The following is a 22,286-nucleotide window of genomic DNA, read 5'->3' as shown; positions in this document are numbered from 1 at the left end:
TTGTAAAATACAGCTTTTCATTCACTTCTCCAGCTGAGTCTAGCTGTGCTTTATGTGGAGGGAGGATTAAACCTTCACACTACCACAATAGGTAAAGCTGCAGTGTCTTCTCAAGTCGCCATCTGGTGGACAAGTGGTGGAATAGAATAGAATGGAATGGAATGGAATGGAATGGAATGGAATAGAATAGAATAGAATAGAATAGAATAGAATAGAATAGACCAGGTTGGAAGAGACCTTCAAGATCATCATGTCCAACCTATCAACCAATCCAACCCACTTAATCAATTAAACCATGGCACCAAGCACCCCATCAAGTCTCCTCCTGAACACCTCCAATGATGGTGACTCCACCACCTCCTTTCATGACTCCCCTCCTTGCATGAATCACAACTCTGTAAATGTTCTAATTGGGTTCAAATTGTACACACGAGACCAGTTATGACATATATCTCACAATCAAGCACTAGACTCTGTATATACAACAGTGATTAATCAGTTAATAGTCATTTTAATATTCATACAAATTAATTATCATATTTCAGATTTCATAATTCATGAGTTAATAACCTCTCCATCACAACGTCTCCATGTTTCCCTATTGTATAGCAAGCTAAAAGTAAAGCTGTGCCCTACATAAACCTGCCAAACTACTGAACCAAGGAAGCAAAGTAATTGCTCTTTCCTAGGGGCTTCACTGCAACACATTTGGGATGGTTTCTTCTTCTGACTGGGATGCCACTACATCTCAGAATGTTCATTATTCAAATGTAAATTGATCCAGGATTAAACTGATCCTGAAGAGAAGCAGTCTGACAAAGAGGTTGAGAAGTAGAGACACTATTGTAAACCTCCAGAGACATCAAAACTGTCACTCTCACAATGTCCATGGAGGTGCAGAGCCAGACAGAGACTCCTAACAGTACACAAGGCTGGAGTCAGTAACCTTACAAGCAAAGATTCTTCTCAACAAGGATGAGGCCTGACCTTTGGCACTGAACACAAATCCCATGATCCAGAGCAATCACTTCAGTAACTGGGGCCCTCTGCAAAAGAACAGATCTGCACCTTTCCTGTAGTGATTCCAATGGCAATTAACTGCTGTGGGCTCTCCATCAGCAGGCCACAGCAGCAATATCAAGTCCTACGCCTCTGGTTTCCTGTTCTCCGACAGCAGGCAGAACACAAAGTCTGTTTTTTTCAGGCTTGCCTGAACATGTTTCAGAGCCAGAATGAGCCAGGTGGGCATGCTTTTGGCCATGTTTGGAAAGAAGGCTTTCTATAGGTTGCAATATCAGGGTTTTATCCCTAGATCTGTCTTGCTACTGGCCCTTAATATCTCAGGAAATCTATCAGTACTGGCCCAAAGAGCCAGAGCCTTGTCTTGCAATTGTCCGCACTCTGGAAGGAACCACAAGCTTCGCTTGGAAGCCCAACTGTGTTTCAGTTCACCCAGACAGGACAGCACAGAGCCCTCGCTGTTTCCAGTGTTGTACAGCCCAGGAACAGACACGTGCCTTGCCGGGCAGAGAGGCAAACCCCAGAGGAGCTGAGTCCCAGGGACAGTTTCATTTGACTGGAGCAAGAAGCGAGCGCCACTGCGAAAGGATTGCAGCAGAGGAACCTCCTTTCTACAAAGCTTTCAGCTACGAATCCTTCAGGAGCAATCCTGCCTCAGCGATAAGCTGCAGACACCAACAGAAAGTGAAACTCTGCTCCTGCAGCATCCACGTGGTCGATGCCATTTTGGGTTTGTCTAGATCTGAAGGTGTGCCACGAGGTATCAGGATCAGTGAGTAATCACAGTACCTGATTTTTATAAGCATCTATTGAAGGTCTGTTGCCCAGGGGGATTCTGGAGCTCCCCCTACCCCAGTTGTGAGCCATCACTGTCTCCATTGCCGATGATCCTTTTCTTTACAGCTTAAAGTGCTGTCTGTTGTTTCCTTGGATTTTTGTACATATTGTTTAAATCTGTTCCAAGACCCAACATCTCGAACCTCTAAATAAGTTTTATTTACTATTTTGTGCAGGATTGTTGATGATTAATAAAATTATTAACTTTTATTAGTCGCTCCACTTATTGGCTATAACAACAGCCAGTCAGGAACAAAATACTTCCACCCCGCCAGACACTGAAGCTGGAGGGGCAGAAATGTGCAGAGCCACTCCTGCCCAGGGTGCTGAAGAGCTATCAGCCACAGGAGCGATTCCTGCACTCCCAGCACCAGGCTCCTGCATTCTATCAGCCACAGGAGCAATTCCTCCACTCATAAGACAAAACTTGACACAAACCTCAGCCATGCAAGAACATCCTTAGCACAGTGATCACCTCTGTCTTTGCAGCACCAAAGAATATAAGTTGGGGCAAGGGGAAACTGTGTCTGATGCCACCTATACTGACCAAGAGACCTCCAGAGCCTGGCCCAGATCTGTAATGGTTCAGCCTGCACAGCCTCTTTAGGGTAAAGCCACTCTCAGAGCCAATGCTGTCTTGGGGCCCTGCAGTAGCATGCAGGAGATTCTGGAAGGTACAAAGGCTCTTATTTACTTTGTCTGCTGCAAGGCCTCTGTGGGTTTGTTCAAATGTAGCCTATGTCTGCTCCGAAGATTGATGTGGATTTCCAATTTTCCAGTGTAAGTTTTCCCTGCAAATGGATCCTTATCTGATCAGTATCAAAGTCTGCAGATCAAAAGTTACAGAAGCACAGGCCCCATGTTGATGGAGTTGTTACAGCAGGAAACAATTATCAGCAACCTCCAGGCAGGGATACAAATTACAGAATTATTTCATTTCAGCACTTAATCCTTCCCCATCTCACTCTCACAACCTATATAAGGTGGACAGGTCACAGCCTTCAATCCACCTGCACCAGCACCAGCTCTGCAGTCAAGATGAAGTGCACTGTGAGTATGGATGAGCTTTTTTCCCCTTCTGAACCAGCATTTTGACTCCAGGCATTGCCTTTATCTCTGAGAAGTGCCTATGGCTGTCTCTGCCAGAAAGGCATTCTTGGGGGAGATGATTCTCCTCCAGAGAGAGCAGCACACACCCTATGAACCTGCCCACTGCCTTCAGGTTCAGCTCTGTAAACAACAACCTCCCATGCCGCTGCTCTGCATTACTCTAGAGTCACTTTAGGTGATTTTGCAATTGCAGTACAAAAGCAAGAGACAACCAAAGCAGTTCACTGTCAGATCAGGACAGGAAAATGGCTCCAGCATGCTCATGCTGGGTTGGACAGCCAGAGCTGCAGCTGTACTTCTGGTTTCTGTTTCTCTTTCAGATTGTGGCTACCGTCCTCCTTGGCCTCTTCCTGGCTCCAGCCCTTGGAGTTTTTGTAAGTAGAGTGACCCAGCCACAGGCTGTGGTGGGAGAGGGTTTCAATCCCTCCTCACCCATTATTAGCCAAAGGGATTTTAGTATGAAGCTGGAAAAGCACAACTCAGCAAAGTTCAATGGCAAAGTTCCCTCTCTCTCTGCTATGATGGCAGAATGGGAGAGAGGCAAATGCAGCTGGAATGGAGCTAGAATGATTCCCACAGAGACCAGAGAGAAAGAGGGTCACAATTGTTTCCAGGCCACAACTCTAAGCAGGTAATTCTGGCATCTTTCTAGGTTGGGCAGCAAACCGGGCAGGAGGTGTTCCCCGGGCAGGATGTGTTCCCCGGAAAGCCGGTGTTCCCCGGGCAGGACTACCCTCAGGTACGGATTGGGAGGGGCTCAGCCTCCCAACTGGCAGCACTTGCAACCAACCTGCTTCAGGAGTTTCCCTGCTTCTCTCCCCATTTCATCATTTCAGCAGACAGGGATCAAGTGACTTGAAAGTCTAAAAGTGCTGTGGAATTTTGTTTTCTATATCCAGAACCCCAACCTGAACCAGCAAACCACCATTGTTGTGGGCAGCCAGGTTCTGATCCTCAACAGGCAATGGCGCGTGGCCATCATTGAGAAGAAGAGCCCCCAGGGGTCCTGGAAAACCATTTGGAACTACAGGACGGTGAGTGGCAAGGGGCAGGTTCAGGAAATGGACTGGGAGACCAGCTCCTGTCAAGCTGAACACCCTACAGGACTTGGTTCTTTCCTCTTAGCATCTGCAGTCCAGCTTCTGGGGTAAAAACTATCCACATTCTTCCCTCTTTCACACAGGCTTTGTTCCCAACTTCTTTACTGCGGCCCTCAACCCCTCCTTCTTGTCCCTCACTTTGTTTTGCAGGGCGTGATTGCCACCAAAGTGTCCTCCGAGAGAGTTTGCTACATTTCCATCATGAACAGGAGCCTGATGCCCACCTTTGATGCTCTGCCCAGACTGGCTGAACAGAACAGGGTAAGAGTCCAGAGGAGGACTTCCCTGGGACCTTGTAGAGTACTGCAAAGGAAACCCATGGCAGACACACAGCTGCTTTCATGAGCTTGAAACCCACATTAACTTCCAAAGCCATTTAGGTCACTGCATGGGGTGTGAAGTTGTATCAAAGCCCTCAGGTAGGAGAAGGGATTGGAAATTGCCTCCAAAGCAAGCACTCAGGAGCAGTTCAGAGCAAGGAATATGCACAGCCTTGAAGGGATGGGGGCCCTGATCTTGCTGAATGCTGTTATCTCATGTCTAGCTGCAGGGAGTGAAAGGACAACCTGCACAGGACATCATCTACGTCATCAAGAGACCTATCCTCAACCTCCAGTCTTACGGACCAGAGGTGGTCGCTATGTGCACAGGACTCACAACCTATGAGACTTATGAAGTTCGGGGTGAGTGCAAGCAAAGGAATGCTGGGATGGCTGCATGTGACCCGGCACGACAGTGCAACGTGCCTGGTGTGAAGGGCAGCCAAGGAGTGCACAGAGCTCTTCACACCATCTTCCCTCTTACCTCATGGCCCCTTTCTTTTGGTTGTCTTTTCCAAGGACCCCAATACACTGTCAACCAGGGATCATGCACCAGGCTCGATGTCCTGCACCTGCTGGACCTTTTCTACTGCCGTGCCAACAACAAGGTCTAAAAACCTTCCCTTGCCTCGGCCAGCTGCAGCTGCTCCATCGCTGCTGCACCAAGCCAGCCTCAATGCTGATCCTCCCTGGCATCTCCTCCTTCAGCAGTTTCCTTCTCCATGATGCAGATGCTCAGTTGTGACCATACCTTTCCAATAAAGTCCTGCACATGCATTAACTCTGGCTACTCTCTCATTGCTGTATCCTTGATCATCTATGCACACACCAAGGAAACCATTAGGACTGTATCTCTTTTACCCCTGTGGAGCTCTCCTGATGCTCTTCTCACCGTGTGGTATACAACCAGGGTACAGCCCAGGGTTCAGTCTCACTGTGTGCATGTGACAAAGGCACCACGAGGACCTAATAAGTTCCTTCCCCTTTCCAGGGAAATAGGACTCCTAGCACAATTTTTTCCATCTGTCATGAAAGGGAGAAAGAAAGGATTAGGATGCAAAGAAATGGCATCCTGAAAGGATGATAGCAGCTGGCTTTATCTTTAAAGACGTACGCCACGGCAAGGCTCGGCCGTGCTGTGTCTTGAGCTAAGGACAAAGGCAATGTGCTTTGAACTGTAAGCTGCTTAAACTGTTGTGCCCCCACAAAAGACACCGTTTTGGAGTCTGTCCCTTCAAAGTCCTGTTCATGGGATTGTAGTTCAGGCTGTTTGTACAAAAGTGGTGCCAGGGACTGAGATCTGGTGAAGTGGACCACCCAGGGGCTGCACAGTCTGCAAGAGCATCCACTTGAGCTTTTGGATGAGCTGGGATTAGAACCAGCACTCAGTTCTGCGATTGCTCTAATAGCAGCACTAGACTTCCTGATTTGCAGCTCAAATAAATCCGCAGGTTCCATATGCTTTGCCTCCAACCTTTCTAGCTCCTTTTCCAAGCCTTGAAAATACGGCTTTTTTTCCTCATAATTACTAAATTCAGGTAGCCCCTGGATAATGGAGGCTCCCAATATTGTGCTGGGGAAGCTATCAGTGTCAGCTACTTTACCAGCAACATTCTCTGCATTTGTACAATTTTGTTTTGCCCATTCCAAGTCTGAGACTGTTAATTTATAGACTAATTTGTGTAAAACCTTACTGGAACGAGTCCAGAGAAGGGCAACGAAGTTGATGAGGGATTTGGAACACAAGCCCTATGAGGACAGACTGAGGGAGCTGGGGTTGCTTAGCCTGGAGAAGAGGAGACTCAGGGGTGATCTTATTGCTCTCTACAACTACCAGAAGGGAAGTTGTAGACAGGCAGATGTTGGTCTCTTCTCCCAGGCAGCCAGCACCAGAACGAGAGGACACAGTCTCACCAGGGGAGGTTTAGGTTGGATGTGAGGAAGAAGTTCTATACAGAGAGAGTGATTGCCCATCGGAATGGGCTGCCCGGGGAGGTGGTGGAGTCACCATCACTGGAGGTGTTCAGGAGGAGACCTGATGGGGTGCTTGGTGCCATGGGTTAGTTGATTAGGTGGGTTGGATTGGTTGATGGGTTGGACTCGATGATGTTGAAGGTCTCTTCCAACCTGCTTTATTCTATGTAATATTTTCTATGTATTTTCCACAATTGGGCACTGTGCTCTTCACTGCACCATTTGATATGGTTTTGATCAAATTGATAAGCTGAAAATATGATAAAATGTGAATATGATTTATTAAATATCAGAAATATTTTTCTGAGCCAATTTGTTTTCATTTGCCCGGTCGATGATAGGTTAATTACACACAATAGGATGATAAGAAACAGTGCAATAACAGTCTAGAAATAGCAGAACTTGGAATACAGAGGAACGAACTGGAAAGTTTTTATACACACAAAACACTATCACACAGTCTCACAGTATCACCAAGGTTGGAAGAGACCTCAAAGATCATCGAGTCCAACCTGTCGCCACAGACCTCATGACTAGACCATGGCACCAAGTGCCACATCCAATCCCCTCTTGAACATCTCCAGGGACGGTGTAATGGGTTAGGGCAGATCCCCTCCCCACCACAGGCAGAAATAACGACTCAGGCGAACGGATTGCAAAAAGTGATGAAAGTTTAAATAGAAAGCAGTGAATGTTACAGAAAACCCAAAGCGCAGTGACAAAGAAAGATCCCATCCCCACCTGAGGGTGCATGCAAAACCCCCAGGGCTCCTTCTTCCCCCTCCCTCTGCTGGGCTAGTCTCAGCTGGCCAGGCCTGAGACTGCCCATCCCCCTGTGGCCTTGGGCCCAATCAGGCCCATGGCCGGGAGATCTCTCCCCCAGTTACCAAGTCTCGGAGAGGGAAGGAAAGAGGAAGTGCCAGACTCCGCACTGGATCTTATAGTGGTGCAAAGAATTATGGTAGGAAATACACAATTTCCTGTGTCCATCCCTCTGGGCTGGACTTCTGGACACAGGAAGTGAATGCACCAGGGGGGCACCCAGCTCAAACTACAACAGACGGTGACTCCACCACTTCCCTGGGCAGCCCATTCCAATGACGAATGACTCTCTCCATGAAGAACTTTCTCCTCACCTCAAGCCTCAACTTCCCCTGGTGCAGCTTGAGACTGTGTCCCCTTGTTCTGGTGCTGGTTGCTAGAGAGAAGAGACCAACCCCTTCCTGGCTACAACCACCTTTCAGGTAGTTGTAGAGAGCAATGAGGTCACCCCTGAGCCTCCTCTTCTCCAGGCTAAACAACCCCAGCTCCCTCAGCCTCTCCTCACAGGGCTGTTCTCAAGGCCTCTCACCACCTTGTTGCTCTTCTCTGGACACGTTCAAGTGCCCCGATGTCCTTCCTAAACTGAGGGGTCCAGAACCAAACAGCAATGCTGCCTGTGTGGCAAGACAGACCACCTCAGAGCTAACCAACAGCTAACCTTAGAAATAACCAGGTAAGTTAGCACAAGTTACTCATGAACCCCCGAGCCGGTAACTAAAACCTTTGCTGGATGAAGCAATGCTCTGAGTTCATATTTCTAATCCAAAGGGCAGGAATAATCCAAAAGGCAGCATCCAAAATTAGAGGAAGTGAGAGAGACAGCATGCTGCTGTGGTAGAGAGATACATGACTCAAACACTATGCTGCCAGGACAAAAGAAGCTAATTGCCCTGAAGACAGGAGCACGAAGTAGGTGCTTGTCACGACCTTGAATCCCATTAATGAACGGGGGTGGGGGAAGAAGAGAGAGGGAGAGAAGAAGAGAAAAGAACTGTGGGTTCTGAAATCTTCCCCTATAAATTCCCTTTTTGGAAACTGAAGGGCCCAGTGGCACAGTAGCTATTCAAATCCCACCAATCAGTTCAAAATGCTGTCTGGTGGGCAAAACTGCACACGCCGTCTCTCATAGCCTCTGACACGTGCAGTTGCCTCTCTGAAATGTGAGGCTCGGGGTCCAGCTTCCACCCCCTTCAGGCAGCCTCAAAGGCACCTGCCTATTGGCTCTTCAACTTCAACCCTGGACCCTGCAACCAGGAGGAAGGAGAAAGGGCAGTGGCCAAACAGGTTTCGCTGGCTTGTTAATGCCTCTTCCAGGACAAGGCTGGCACATTACAGATCTGGACCAGTCTCTGGAGCTCTCTTGGTTATTTAGGTGGCACCAGACACTGTTTTCATCTTGCCTCAGTTTATTTTCTGTGGTGCTGCAAAGACAGAGGTGCTCACTGTGCTAGCGAGGTTCTTGAGGGCCTGGGTTTTGTGTGAGGTTTGGTGCTGTGAGTGGAGGAGTTCCCCCTACGGCTGATAGAATGCAGGAGCCTGGTGCTGTGAGCATAGAGCAGGGGGCAGTGGCAGCAGCAAGGCAGAGCTGAGGCAGCGCTGGGTGCATGAGGGCAAGAGGAGGAAGTGGCAGGAAAATGGGTGGGGAAAGGCTGCTTAGGTGGCAGAGGCAGGGGTCGGGGCTGAGGCTCCTCAGTGCCCTGGGCGGGAGCAGCCTCACACATTTCTGCCCCTCCAGCTTCAGTGAGAAATACAGGAAACTTGTCCCAACATGTTTGACCATATTCCCCCTTCCACCCTCCTTTATGGAGTGGGTACTCAGCCCAGAACTGAGGGGCACAAAGGCACAGGGCACCAGCCAGGTGGCACAAACAACCTCAGCTGCCTTCTAAGGGGTAAACAGCAACATGTACCCACCGTACGGGATGCTCGTGCTCGTGCCAAGTAAGGGCATCATTCTAGTGTCAGGCTTTCTAGAGGCTAAAGCTACCTGTTTAAGAGATTGTCCATTGGCATGTCCAGTCTCAAAAACTTACAAGTATTACCCCAACTTTTAAACAACTTACTCACTCTTTGCTACCAAGCTCTCTGCCTGCATGCTATATCCTATGAAAAGTGCACTCAGCAGATCTGAATCCTTCATTCCATGCAGCTCTGCTCCCTCCTGCTGGGTATTTGTGCTCATGATTTTGCCTCACATCTGCTGCAGACCAAACTGCAGAAGATCCTACTGTTCCCTGTAACAAGCTGTGTTTCATCCCTGCTGTTTCCATGTTCCCCTGCATCAAGTTACTTGTGTTTCTAGACTGTTGTTACTAATGACCGAGAGGTTTCAGGACTCCTGCCGCTTCCTGTCTTCAAGGCCTTAACAAGTGCTGTCTGAAGAGCTGATCGCACTGCACAGACTCCCAAGGGGATGACAGGGTTTGCATTCTGGTCAGTCCCAAGGTCCTCAGAATGGGGACACCTGTGCTGTGCTTGGGCCTCGGTCACTAGAGCATTCTGAGGTTGAAGCTCAGGGCCTTAGGACATAATCTGACCTAAGAGCTTTCATTTCGGGAGGGAGGTCAAATTCACTCTCAGAAATGCTGAAACTGAGCTGAAGTTACAAAGGAACTCAGGAACTGGGGTTTAGAACCAAGCTCGTAATTCTGGGGAATGATTTCATACCTTTAACACAGCAAGATTCCCACCTCCATTGATCTCACAGAGGGATCAAATATAGATCACAGGATCACAGAAGCACAGAATCACAGACTGTTAGATATAATATTAGGCTGAGTCCTTTGCCATGCAGGCACCAAGCATCACCACAGATGGTATGAGGCAGCTGTTCTCTGGCTCTGCTTTTTACTTTTGTTTTACTGAAAAGTTACTGCAGAAGACATAAATCTTACCACGACAAGTTTGCTTTCATTTTCTTGGGTGCCATGGATTCAATCAGGCTGCTATCAAAGCCTCCTCTTATCAGAGCACTTCCCCAGGAAACTCGTCACCATCCTGTGAGCACAGGGCACGTGCCAGCAAGGCAAACCCTTGGGGAGACTGAAGGCTGGGATAAGAGTGCATACAAAGAGTACACATCCATTACCAGATCTCTAATGCATACAGTGGTTTGAACTGAAGCATTCTAAAATCACTTTGTGCATGTCTTTGTTCCTAGCAAGCTCTTGCTGATTGATGCCAAATGGGTCAGGACTGCAAGGGTGAAATTGCACTTTTGGCAGTGACTTTACTCCACCTGCCTACGCAAACGTGGAATGGAGAAGGGCTCTGCTACAAGGCTGAGGCGCACGTCTGAAATGGAGAAAGGGCAACGTTCCCTCAGCCACAGCTCAGGTGGAAGTCAATTGCCTGTGCACATTCTAGAAGGTCATGGCACAGATACCTGATGGGAGCATTGGAGAACCAACATGAGATGTGGGAGACCCCAGGTGCAGGGCTGTGAACATGGGAATTTGCAGCAGCAAGAGGCGGTTGCAGGGCAAATTCTAAACTGTTAGTGCAAAATTCTCTGAGTCACGCCTGGCTCTTCATGCACATCCCATACTAAGGTAGCACAGGTCCTGCTACAGCACAATCTGGGGATTCACAGCCTAGTGAGCAACGTGGATTCATCTAAAAAGATTGCACCAAGACCTGCCTGTAGTAGACCTGTCGAAAGACAACGTTGAAGTGACATTTCCTGATACATTTCCTGGTACATTTCCAACATTAAGATGGAAAGACTTCAGGTTCTTTGTTCTTTTATTTTCTCAGTCCCAGTCTAATCAGTTTTTCCTTTTCTTCACAATCCAGCTTCTTAATGTACACATTTGAAGGTTAAGCTTAATGGACTGTCTGTGCACTACTGCAGTTAGTTATTCCTGATGACCCTTTGGGGAAGAACATTCGTAGGACTGTGTAACCCAGAAAAGACAAAACTCTTCTCCTTCATCACAGCTTTCAGTCATTTCTCTCTCTCTTCTCCTGCAATTCCAAAGACAAGCTGCTAAACTCATCTTCTTCCAAAATCCAATTTGAGTATCTAAAGAAGTCGTCCTGCATGATTTCCCACTCTGAGTCCACATGTGGCCATAACCAATTGTTAGTCAACACCATGAGCCAGTGGTACTTCACCTACTGCGTAAGCAACTTGAAGACAATGTGGTCTGAAGTCCAGACTTGCACATAGTCATGTTCCACATGCCTGTGGTGAGGGCACCAGATGCCCAGAATTATGCCCCAAATACTGCAAAACTTGTCCCAACATATTTGGCCACACTCTGCCTTCCACCCTCCTTTCTGGAGTGGGTGCTCAGCCCAGAGCTGAGGGGCACAAGGACCCCAGGCACCATTCAGATGGCAGAAACAACCCAACCTGCCTTCTAGGGGGCAAACAGCAACATGCACCCACCGTACAGGAAGCTCGTGCTACTGCCAAGTGAGAGCATCATTCTAGCTTCATGCTTTCTATAAGCTAAAGCTGTTTGTTGACAAGATTGCTCACTGGCCAAATCCAGCCTCGAGAAACTTCTAAGTATTACCCAAGTTGTAAACAAGTGACTCCCTCTTGCTATCAATCTCTCTCTTTGCCTGAGCTTCATAAGCTCTTTGCTCTTTGTGCTTAAGCCCTTGCTGCTAAGCTCATTGCTAGCAAGCCTTCTCAGTCTCTTGCAAGCATACTAGAGGCCTCTGCAGTACAAAGGGAAGCCAACAGCCCAGGTGTGACAGTTTTCGGCTGTGCCTTTAAGGAAAGGACAGCTACTGAATTCTCTAGCTGAATGTTTTGGTGTAAAAAGGAAAACAAAGATAATTCTAAATGAAGATCAGTAGAAATGTAACTTAAAGGATTTAGTCTCAGTTCAGTCTGTTCAGCTGTGTCTGCCTGTGCAGCTGCTTGCTTCTTGTGTTCTTGGCTGTGCTGACCTTGGACTAATGAGATAAGAAACTAACTTTTTTTTTCCCCCCTTAATATCTGCTTTGAACTACCAAAATTTCCCTTAATATCCATTTTTTCTCTTTAATCCTTTTTGGGAAAAGGGGAGGAAGGGAGGAAAGGTTTTTTGGGGGAACCTGGAGGGGATTCTCCTCCAGAGGGAGTTTTCTGTGTCACGTTCTTTCCTGTATATTTTTGTATATACTGTAAATGCTGTACATTGTGTACATATTCATTGCATGTCATTCTGCTTGTAAAATACAGCCTTTTTCATCTGCTTCCCTGACTGAGTTAACTGTGCTTTATTGTGGTGGAGGATTGAACTTTTTCACTACCACACTGGGAAGGGCTGCCAAGCCTCAGTTTACCCGGCAATCTGCAAAGGAGGGCCCTTTGCTGGCGGCTTTGGATGGCCAGTGTTGCATTTGCCAGCCCCACCAGTCGGATGAGAGCCTGCCCTGCCTAAAAGAGGACTGGACCCCCGAGGGTAAGCCTTTAGTCCAGACAGGGAAGGGACTAAGCCAAATGTCGGCAGTTCAAACATCTCCTACAGAGCAGGAGAGGACGAGGCACTACCATGTGTGCCAGCTCACGAAAGCAGGAACAGCGCCCAGTCTCATCCTGCCTGAACCCACTGTCGAGGGAGAAGAGGAGCCGTCTGTGGCTGCTCTGCAGCCCTGTATGTGCCAGGGACATTCAGAGCACCATTCATGCCCATGATTCAGAGTTGGGACTACCTGTGAGTGTCCTGTACAAAGGACTGTCTCGTAACTCTAGAAAGCCGTCACCAAGAAGAGTTGGCACCGCTCGCTCCTTTCGAGCTGAGCCAAGGGGATGCTGCTGCCGCTCTGCTCATCCATGCTGCCTGCCCCCTCCCGCAGTGCCACCCTGCTGGCCCCAACTGTCTCGCAACATGAGGGCCGATCTCAAAGGGTCCAGACCAACATGCCACAGTCCATGATCAAAGACATCTGAGCCCACCTACAGCACCACAGAATATAAGCTGGGACAGGGGGAAAACTGTGTCTGGTGCCACCTATACTAACCAAGAGACCTCCAGAGCCTGGCCCAGATCGCTAATGTTTCAGCCTGCACAGCCTCTTTAGGGTAAAGCCACTCTCAGAGCCAATGCTGTCTTGGGGCCCTGTGATTACGCAGTAGCATGCAGGAGATTCTGGAAGGTACAAAGGCTCTTATTTACTTTGTCTGCTGCAAGACCTCTGTGGGTTTGTTCAAATGTAGCCTATGTCTGCTCCGAAGATTGATGTGGATTTCCAATTTTCCAGTTTAAGTTTTCCCTGCAAATGGATCCTTATCTGATCAGTATCAAAGTCTGCAGATCAAAAGTTACAGAAGCACAGGCCCCATGTTGATGGAGTTGTTACAGCAGGAAACAATTATCAGCAACCTCCAGGCAGGGATACAAATTACAGAATTATTTCATTTCAGCACTTAATCCTTCCCCATCTCACTCTCACAACCTATATAAGGTGGACAGCTCACAGCCTTCAATCCACCTGCACCAGCACCAGCTCTGCAGTCAAGATGAAGTGCACTGTGAGTATGGATGACCTTTTTTCCCCTTCTGAACTATAATTTTGACTCCAGGCATTGCCTTTATCTCTGAGAAGTGCCTATGGCTGTCTCTGCCAGAAAGGCATTCTTGGGGGAGATGATTCTCCTCCAGAGAGAGCAGCACACACCCTATGAACCTGCCCACTGCCTTCAGGTTCAGCTCTGTAAACAACAACCTCCCATGCCTCTGCTCTGCATTACTCTAGAGTCACTTTAGGTGACTCTTGCAATTGCAGTACAAAAGCAAGAGACAACCAAAGCAGTTCACTATCAGATCAGGACAGGAAAAAGGCTGCAGGATGCTCATGCTGGGTTGGACAGCCAGAGCTGCAGCTGTACTTCTGGTTTCTGTTTCTCTTTCAGATTGTGACTACCGTCCTCCTTGGCCTCTTCCTGGCTCCAGCCCTCGGAGTTTTTGTAAGTAGAGTGACCCAGCCACAGGCTGTGGTGGGAGAGGGTTTCAATCCCTCACCCATTATTAGCCAAAGGGATTTTAGTATGAAGCTGGAAAAGCACAACTCAGCAAAGCTCAATGGCAAAGTTCCCTCTCTCTCTGCTATGATGGCAGAATGGGAGAGAGGCAAATGCAGCTGGAATGGAGCTAGAATGATTCCCACAGAGACCAGAGAGAAAGAGGGTCACAATTGTTTCCAGGCCACAACTCTAAGCAGGTAATTCTGGCATCTTTCTAGGTTGGGCAGCAAACCGGGCAGGAGGTGTTCCCCGGGCAGGATGTGTTCCCCGGAAAGCCGGTGTTCCCCGGGCAGGACTACCCTCAGGTACGGATTGGGAGGGGCTCAGCCTCCCAACTGGCAGCACTTGCAACCAACCTGCTTCAGGAGTTTCCCTGCTTCTCTCCCCATTTCATCATTTCAGCAGACAGGGATCAAGTGACTTGAAAGTCTAAAAGTGCTGTGGAATTTTGTTTTCTATATCCAGAACCCCAACCTGAACCAGCAAACCACCATTGTTGTGGGCAGCCAGGTTCTGATCCTCAACAGGCAATGGCGCGTGGCCATCATTGAGAAGAAGAGCCCCCAGGGGTCCTGGAAAACCATTTGGAACTACAGGACGGTGAGTGGCAAGGGGCAGGTTCAGGAAATGGACTGGGAGACCAGCTCCTCTCAAGCTGAACACCCTACAGGACTTGGTTCTTTCCTCTTAGCATCTCCAGTCCAGCTTCTGGGGTAAAAACTATCCACATTCTTCCCTCTTTCACCCAGGCTTTGTTCCCAACTTCTTTACTGCGGCCCTCAACCCCTCCTTCTTGTCCCTCACTTCGTTTTGCAGGGCGTGATTGCCACCAAAGTGTCCTCCGAGAGAGTTTGCTACATTTCCACCATGAACAGGAGCCTGATGCCCACCTTTGATGCTCTGCCCAGACTGGCTGAACAGAACAGGGTAAGAGTCCAGAGGAGGACTTCCCTGGGACCTTGTAGAGTACTGCAAAGGAAACCCATGGCAGACACACAGCTGCTTTCATGAGCTTGAAACCCACATTAACTTCCAAAGCCATTTCGGTCACTGCATGGGGTGTAAAGTTGTATCAAAGCCCTCAGGTAGGAGAAGGGATTGGAAATTGCCTCCAAAGCAAGCACTCAGGAGCAGTTCAGAGCAAGGAATATGCACAGCCTTGAAAGGATGGCGGCCCTGATCTTGCTGAATGCTGTTATCTCATGTGTAGCTGCAGGGAGTGAAAGGACAACCTGCACAGGACATCATCTACGTCATCAAGAGACCTATCCTCAACCTCCAGTCTTACGGACCAGAGGTGGTCGCTATGTGCACAGGACTCACAACCTATGAGACTTATGAAGTTCGGGGTGAGTGCAAGCAAAGGAATGCTGGGATGGCTGCATGTGACCCGGCACGACAGTGCAACGTGCCTGGTGTGAAGGGCAGCCAAGGAGTGCACAGAGCTCTTCACACCATCTTCCCTCTTACCTCACGGCCCCTTTCTTTTGGTTGTCTTTTCCAAGGACCCCAATACACTGTCAACCAGGGATCATGCACCAGGCTCGATGTCCTGCACCTGCTGGACCTTTTCTACTGCCGTGCCAACAACAAGGTCTAACAACCTTCCCTTGCCTCGGCCAGGTGTAGCTGCTCCATCGCTGCTGCACCAAGCCAGCCTCAATGCTGATCCTCCCTGGCACCTCCTCCTTCAGCAGTTTCCTTCTCCATGATGCAGATGCTCAGTTGTGACCATAACTTTCCAATAAAGTCCTGCACATGCATTAACTCTGGCTACTCTCTCATTGCTGTATCCTTGATCATCTATGCACACACCAAGGAAACCATTTGGAGTGCATCCTCTGTTGCCCTTTGGAGACCTCCAAATGCTCCTTCACAGCCTGCTCTGCACTCAGGGCACACCTGTGGAGGGGGCAAGTGTCACTGTGTGCAGGTGGCAAAGGCAGCACACGGAGCTAAGACCTTCTTTCCCTTTCCCAAGGTGAGAAGTCTCACAGCACAAATCTTCACCTACCTGGCATGAAAGGTTAGAAGGAAATGAGCAGGATGCAAAGAAATGGCATCCTGAGAGGAGCATGAATCTAATGTGTAGGATTTACAGAGTAGTTCTGTTCTTAAAATGGAGGCCTGCATTGTAGCCAGAGCATGGCAGGGGCTGGCCAGAGGCATCACATTGAACACCAGACAAGGGGACAGGCAGCGAGCCTCCATTTCTGTCACCCTCACACTGATCCCCACTGGCCCCACTCCAAAAGGATGCAGAGATCACTGAGGCACATCTCAGGCCCAGGCACCTGAATGATCAGCATGAACACATCTCACTGCTAGCAGAGGAGAGGCACTGAACTTACTTTGTTGCTGATCATCTCTAATCTTATTTTTTGGTATGACACCACCTTGAATTCCTTCATACAGCACAGGTTGTCTTTTTGCTCAGGATGAGGCTCCATGTGACAGAAGGAGGCAAGAATCAGAGCTGAGGAGGCATTTCCACTTCTTTGGAGCTATTATAGATTATCCTAATCAAACCTTTCAGCTCTTGTCACACCCAGCCTTGCATTCTCCTTGGCATTTCTCCAGTCAGCTCCCATTTGCTTCATGCTGCTGTGATGAGAGTTCTGAGGAACTAAAAATACAGCAAGAGCATCCTCCAAAGTACATCTGCCAGCCCTCACCACCCTCCAGCACGGCAGAAGATTCTTGTAGTCCAGCAGGTGACAAGTAACAGCTGAGAGCAGGTCACATCACATGTCCACAAACCCATCTCCCACCTCTCAGATCAAGGATTTGGGACTTAAAACGATCTGGGATTTAATAAAGCCACTGTGGCCCCTGAGCCATGCTGAAGGCAGCAGACAATACTCAGGGCCAGGAGAGCTCTAAGAGTGGTCAGGAGAAGGATACTCTGACAACATTACACAGGCTGAAGAGGCACAACTTCTCCATTTATCACTCCCATCCAAACTCCAGTGAGGAACACAGGCAGAATGAATCTCTTCCAAAGAAAGCCTTCAAGGAGGAACAGGATCAGGAGAGACAAAGAACCCTCTCCCCAGGAAATGGTCACATTCTTCCTCTTCACAGCACCTTGAACAGGGTGAGGCAGGCACTGCAAATCCAGCACTCTGGTTTGATTTGTTTCCAGATCCCCTATGACTGTGAAAAGTGCACTCAGTAGATCTGGATCCTTCATTCCATGCAGCTCTGCTCCCTCCTGTTGGGCATTTGTGCTCATGCTTCTACCTCACATCTCCTGCAAACCAAACTGCAGAAGATCCTAATGTTCCCTGTAACAAGCTGTGCTTCACCCCTGCTGTTTCCATGTTCCCCTGCTCCAAGTGACTTGTGTTTCTAGATGGAATCAAAGAAGCATAGAATTGTTAGTATTGGAAGGGACCTCAAGGATCATCCAGTTCCAACCTCCTTGCCATGGCTAGGGACACCTCACACCAGAGCAGGTTGCTAAGCACCCCATGCAGCCTGTTCTTAAAAACCTCCAGGGATGAGGCTTCCACCACCTCCCTGGGCAACCTGTTCCAGTGTCTCACCACCCTCATGGGGAAGAACTTCTTCCTGACATCCAATCTGAATCTACCCATTTCTATTTCTCCCCCGACCTTTCATTCCCTGACACATTAAAAAGTCCCTCCCCAGCTTTCTTATAGTCCCCTTCAGATGCTGGAAGGTCTCCTCAGAGCCTTCTCTTCTCCAGACTGAGCAAGCCCACCTCCCTCAGTCTGTCCTCTTAAGAGAGCAGTTCCAGTCCTCTGATCATCCTCATGGCCGTTCTCTAGACCCACTCCAGCACCTCCAGATCCTTCCTGCAACAGGGGCTCCAGACCTGGACACAGTACTCCAGGGGAGTACTCACCAGAGCAGAGTAGAGAGGGAGAATCACCTCCTTTGACCTGCTGGCTATGCCTCTTTGGTGCGAGGTGTCCCTGCCCATGGCATTGGGGCTTGGAACTGGATTATCCTTGAGGTCCCTTCCAACCCTAAAAATTCTATGATTCTAAAATGTTAACTGGAGAAATGCCAAGGACAAGACGATGCTGGGCATGACAAGCTTCCAGGGATTGGTGTGAGTGTGATAGAAACTAAAGGATGTTGCCTGTCTGCATTTCTGGTGTTCAACGTATTGTAATGTGCTGGTTTAGCCCACTGACATCAACAAAAAGCTCAGCTGAGCCCAGCTGGAGAAGCAAATGAAGCTATACAAAATATACAGTATTTACAATGTCATACAAGAATTTACAGGAGAAAAACTACAGAGATCCTCCTGGGGAGAAGAATTCCACCTTGGGTTCCCCCCAACCCTCCTCTCCCTGTAGTTAATTAGAAGAAAAGAGAAGAGAAAATGTTAAGGGAATTTCAGCTAGCTTAAAGCTGTGTTAAGAAGTTAATTTTGCTTATCTTATCAGTCTCTGTCCAAGGGCATCATTCATTCATTCCAGCCAAGAGGCAGAAGACAGAGACTGAGAACAAAATGTAAGATTGTAAAACTACATCCCACTCATCTGCCCAATGAAATTAATTTAGCATTATCTTTCTTTTGTTTTCCTTTTTGCACCCAAATGTTCAGCTAGAGAATTTTGTAGCTATCTTTTCTTAAAGGCCCAGCCTAAACTGTCACAATCCGCCCCTTCTAAACAATTTCATTAGCTGTTAGTACTGTCCATCTAATCTAAAACAATATCTACAATTCATAAGCAAAGCTCACAGTCCATCCCAGCTGTCCTCAAGTGTAGATGATTCAGAAGTCCAAGAAAAATCAGGAAACAAGAAAACAGAAAACAGTTTGTCTCTGAGCGTGCAGGTCCAGCTCAATTCACTGAACCTCTACTATTCACCAGCCATGTTGCTTGTGCTAAATGTTTCTCCCAGTTTTTCAAAGGTCCACCCCCCATGGCTTTGAGAGTGGTCTTCAGCAAACTGTTGTAGCATTCAATCTTCCCTGCAGCTGGTGCATAGTAAGGGATGTGGAATATCCACTCAATGCCGTGCTCTTTGGCCCAGTTCTTTACACGATTGTTTTTGAAGTGAGTTCTGTTGTCTGACTCAATCCTCTCTGGAGTTCCGTGTCTCCACAGGATTTGTCTCTCCAGACCAAGAATGGTGTTGTGTGCAGTTGCATGTTGAACTGGATAAGTTTCCAACCATCCCATGTTTACCTCTACCATAGTAAGCACATATTGCTTACCAGAATGAGAGCGTGGTAGAGTGATGTAGTCAATCTGCCAGCCCTCACCATACTTGGACTTGGACCATCTGTCACCATACCACAAGGGTTTAATTCACTTTGTCTGCTGATTAGCAACACAAATGTCACAGTCATGGATGACTTGTGTGATAGCATCCATGGAAATGTCTATGGATCTGTCACAAGCCCACTGGGAGGTTGCATCTCTGCCTTGATGTCCTGATGAATTGTGAGCCCACCGAGCTAAGAATATCTCACCTCGGTGTTTCCAGTTGAGATCAAGTTCAGAGTCCTTGTCTACTTGAGAAACTCTTGCAGCTAGAGCTGCCTGATGGTTGTGTTGCTGTTCCTCAGTAGCTTTGCTCTTAGGAATGTGAGCATCAATGTGTCTCACTTTCACTGGAATTCTCTTGACTCGATCAGCAATGTCCTGCCACAGGTCAGCTGCCCAAACAGGCTTTCCTTTTCTCTGCCAACCATTCTTTTTCCAGTCCTTTAGCCAACCCCACAGAGCATTGGCTACCATCCATGAGTCGGTGTAGAGATAAAAATTTGGCCATCTCTCACGTTCAGCTACATCGAGAGCTAGCTGGACAGCTTTTACCTCTGCAAACTGAGTGGATTCTCCTTCTCCATCCTTCGCCTCTGCAACTCGGCGTGTTGGACTCCACACTGCAGACTTCCACCTTCGCTTGTTCCCGACGAGACGACAGGAACCAGCTGTGAAAAAAGCATATTTCTTCTCATCATCAGAAAGGTCATTGTAAGGAGGAGCTTCCTCAGCACGAGTTACTCTCTCCTCTGGAGGTTTAATACAGTTGGTGCCTTCAGGCCAACTTGAGATCACCTCCACCAGACCAGGTCTTTCAAGATTTCCCATTCGAGCTCTCTGTGTTATCAGAGCCATACATTTGGATCATGTGGCATCTGTGGCATGATGTGGTGTGGAACCTTTGCCTTTGAACATCCAATTCAAAACTGGCAATCTGGGAGCTAAGAGAAGTTGTAACTCAGTTCCAATTACTTCAGAAGCTGTTTTTACTCCTTCATAGGCAGCTAGAATCTCTTTCTCTGTTGGAGTGTAATTAGCCTCTGAACCTCTGTAACCTCGACTCCAGAAACCAAGAGGTCGTCCACGTGTCTCACCTGGAGCTTTTTGCCACAAGCACCAGGTTGGACCATTGTCACCTGCAGCTGTGTACAAAATGTTCTTAATGTCTGGACCATTTTGGACAGGTCCCAGACCCACTGCTTGAACTACCTCTTGCTTTATCTGGTCAAAGGCTGCTTGTTGTTCAGGTCCTCAGTGGAAACTGTTCCTCTTTCGAGTCACATCATACAGAGGTTTCACAATCTGACTGTATCCAGGAATGTGTAGTCTCCAAAATCCCACTATCCCCAAGAAACGTAGAGTTTCTTGCTTGTTGGTGGGATTTGCCATGGTAGAGACTCTGTTTACCGCATTCACTGGAATGTGTCAGCATCCATCCTGCCACTGCACTCCCAGAAACTGGATCTTTCTGGTGGGACCTTTCACTTTATCTCTCTTGATGGCAAAACCTGCATTCAGAAGAATGTCCATGATTTTGTTACCTTTCTCGAAGACTTCCTCAGCAGTTTTACCCCAGACAATGATATCATGGATGAACTGGATGTATTCTGGAGCACCACCTTCCTCCAGAGCATCATGGATCACTGCATGACAGATGCTGGAGCTGTGGATCCAGCCCATGGGCAATCTGTTGAAAGTGTACTGGATTCCTCTCCAGGTGAAAGCAAACTGAGGCCTGCATTCCTCTGCTATGGGAAGAGAGAAAAATGCATTAGCAATGTCTATGGTAGCATACCACTTGGCCTCTTTGGATTCCAGATCATACTGGAGTTCCATCATGTCTGGTACTGCTGCACTCATAGGCAGAGTTACTTCATTCAGGGCACGGAAGTCGACTGTCAGACACCAGTCTCCATTCTGCTTTGGCACAGGCCACACTGGACTGTTGAAAGGTGAATGAGTTTTGCTGACAACTTTCTGGCTTTTCAACTGATGAATCAGATTCTGAATGGACAACAAAGAGTCAGGGTTGGTTCTGTATTGCCTGTGATGCACAGTCTGAGAAGCAACCGGCAGCTTTATGTCCTCTGTCTCATGTTGTCCCACAACTGCAGATTCATCAGAAAGCTCAGGTCTAATAGCCAGCTTCAATTTTTGTCCATCAGTTTCTACAGAAGCTACTCCAAAAGCCCATTTGTAACCCTAGGGTCTTTGAAACGCCCTTCTCTCAGAAAACCAATTCCCAAAATGCAAGGTGTGTCAGGTCCTGTCACAACTGTATGCTTCTTCCACTGCTTACCAGTTAAACGTATATCAACTTCTATCTTAGTTAACTCTTGAGATCCACCAGGGACTCCCAGAATAGTTATAGACTCTGATCCCTGATAATTTGATGGCATTATGGTGCACTGAGCTCCTGTGTCAACCAAGGCTCAGTACTTCTGAAATTCTGAAGTTCCAGGCCACTGGATGTACACATCCCAATAGATTCTGTTATCTCTATTACCCCTCTCCTCCCCCTCGTGGGAGGCAGGGCACCCCTAGTTATGGGGAATATGCCCACATGTGCAGTGAGCACACTGTCCAGTGTTAGAACTGGAATCACTGTTGGAGCTATTAGAGTTGTCCTGGGAAGCTGTGGAAGTAACAGCTACCCTTCTGGTATTGCTACCTCAGGTTCTGCCACTTTGCAGTTCCCTCAGTCTCCTGAAAAGATTAGAAGCTGGTTGACCATCCCACCTGTTCATGTTCTCACCAAAGTGACCACGCAGAGTTATCCAAATACTCCCACATGAGTGCCTCTGTGGTCTGTTTTGGTTTGATCTGTTTTGGAATTACCTCCTTGAGGGACGTCTGTTTCTAGCAGCTGAAACTTGTATCCATCTGG

At 48.1% G+C, this 22,286-nt stretch overlaps 2 protein-coding genes across 2 annotated transcripts; both read left to right on the top strand.

The window, feature by feature from the left end:
- Positions 1–2,895: 2,895 nt before the first annotated feature.
- On the top strand, positions 2,896–5,001 carry LOC128898734 (gastrokine-1-like). Its single transcript, XM_054174915.1, has 7 exons — positions 2,896–2,907; positions 3,288–3,341; positions 3,620–3,706; positions 3,867–4,001; positions 4,218–4,328; positions 4,612–4,750; positions 4,907–5,001. The coding sequence occupies exons 1-7, from the start codon at positions 2,896–2,898 to the stop codon at positions 4,999–5,001; spliced, it is 633 nt and encodes a 210-aa protein (XP_054030890.1).
- Positions 5,002–11,279: 6,278 nt separating this feature from the next.
- On the top strand, positions 11,280–15,747 carry LOC128898733 (gastrokine-1-like). Its single transcript, XM_054174913.1, has 7 exons — positions 11,280–11,306; positions 14,037–14,090; positions 14,366–14,452; positions 14,613–14,747; positions 14,964–15,074; positions 15,364–15,496; positions 15,653–15,747. Exons 1-7 carry the CDS (start codon positions 11,280–11,282, stop codon positions 15,745–15,747), a joined length of 642 nt encoding a protein of 213 aa, XP_054030888.1.
- The last annotated feature ends 6,539 nt before the right edge of the window (positions 15,748–22,286 follow it).

Source organism: Dryobates pubescens, chromosome 31 (assembly GCF_014839835.1).
Source record: "Dryobates pubescens isolate bDryPub1 chromosome 31, bDryPub1.pri, whole genome shotgun sequence".
NCBI lineage: Eukaryota > Metazoa > Chordata > Aves > Piciformes > Picidae > Dryobates > Dryobates pubescens.
The sequence above is the reverse complement of the archived record's forward strand: the minus strand, read 5'-3'. Positions and strand labels throughout refer to the sequence as shown.

Bases quoted from the DNA above. Each gene is read 5' to 3' on its own strand.
- LOC128898733 (XM_054174913.1), top strand. From the start codon at position 11,280: ATGAGCCAGTGGTACTTCACCTACTGC. The intron at 11,307-14,036 runs GTAAGCAACTTG...TTTCTCTTTCAG, and splicing joins AGTGGTACTTCACCTACTGC to ATTGTGACTACCGTCCTCCT. The intron at 15,497-15,652 runs GTGAGTGCAAGC...GTCTTTTCCAAG, and splicing joins TGAGACTTATGAAGTTCGGG to GACCCCAATACACTGTCAAC.
- LOC128898734 (XM_054174915.1), top strand. The intron at 3,707-3,866 runs GTACGGATTGGG...TTCTATATCCAG, and splicing joins CCGGGCAGGACTACCCTCAG to AACCCCAACCTGAACCAGCA. The intron at 4,751-4,906 runs GTGAGTGCAAGC...GTCTTTTCCAAG, and splicing joins TGAGACTTATGAAGTTCGGG to GACCCCAATACACTGTCAAC.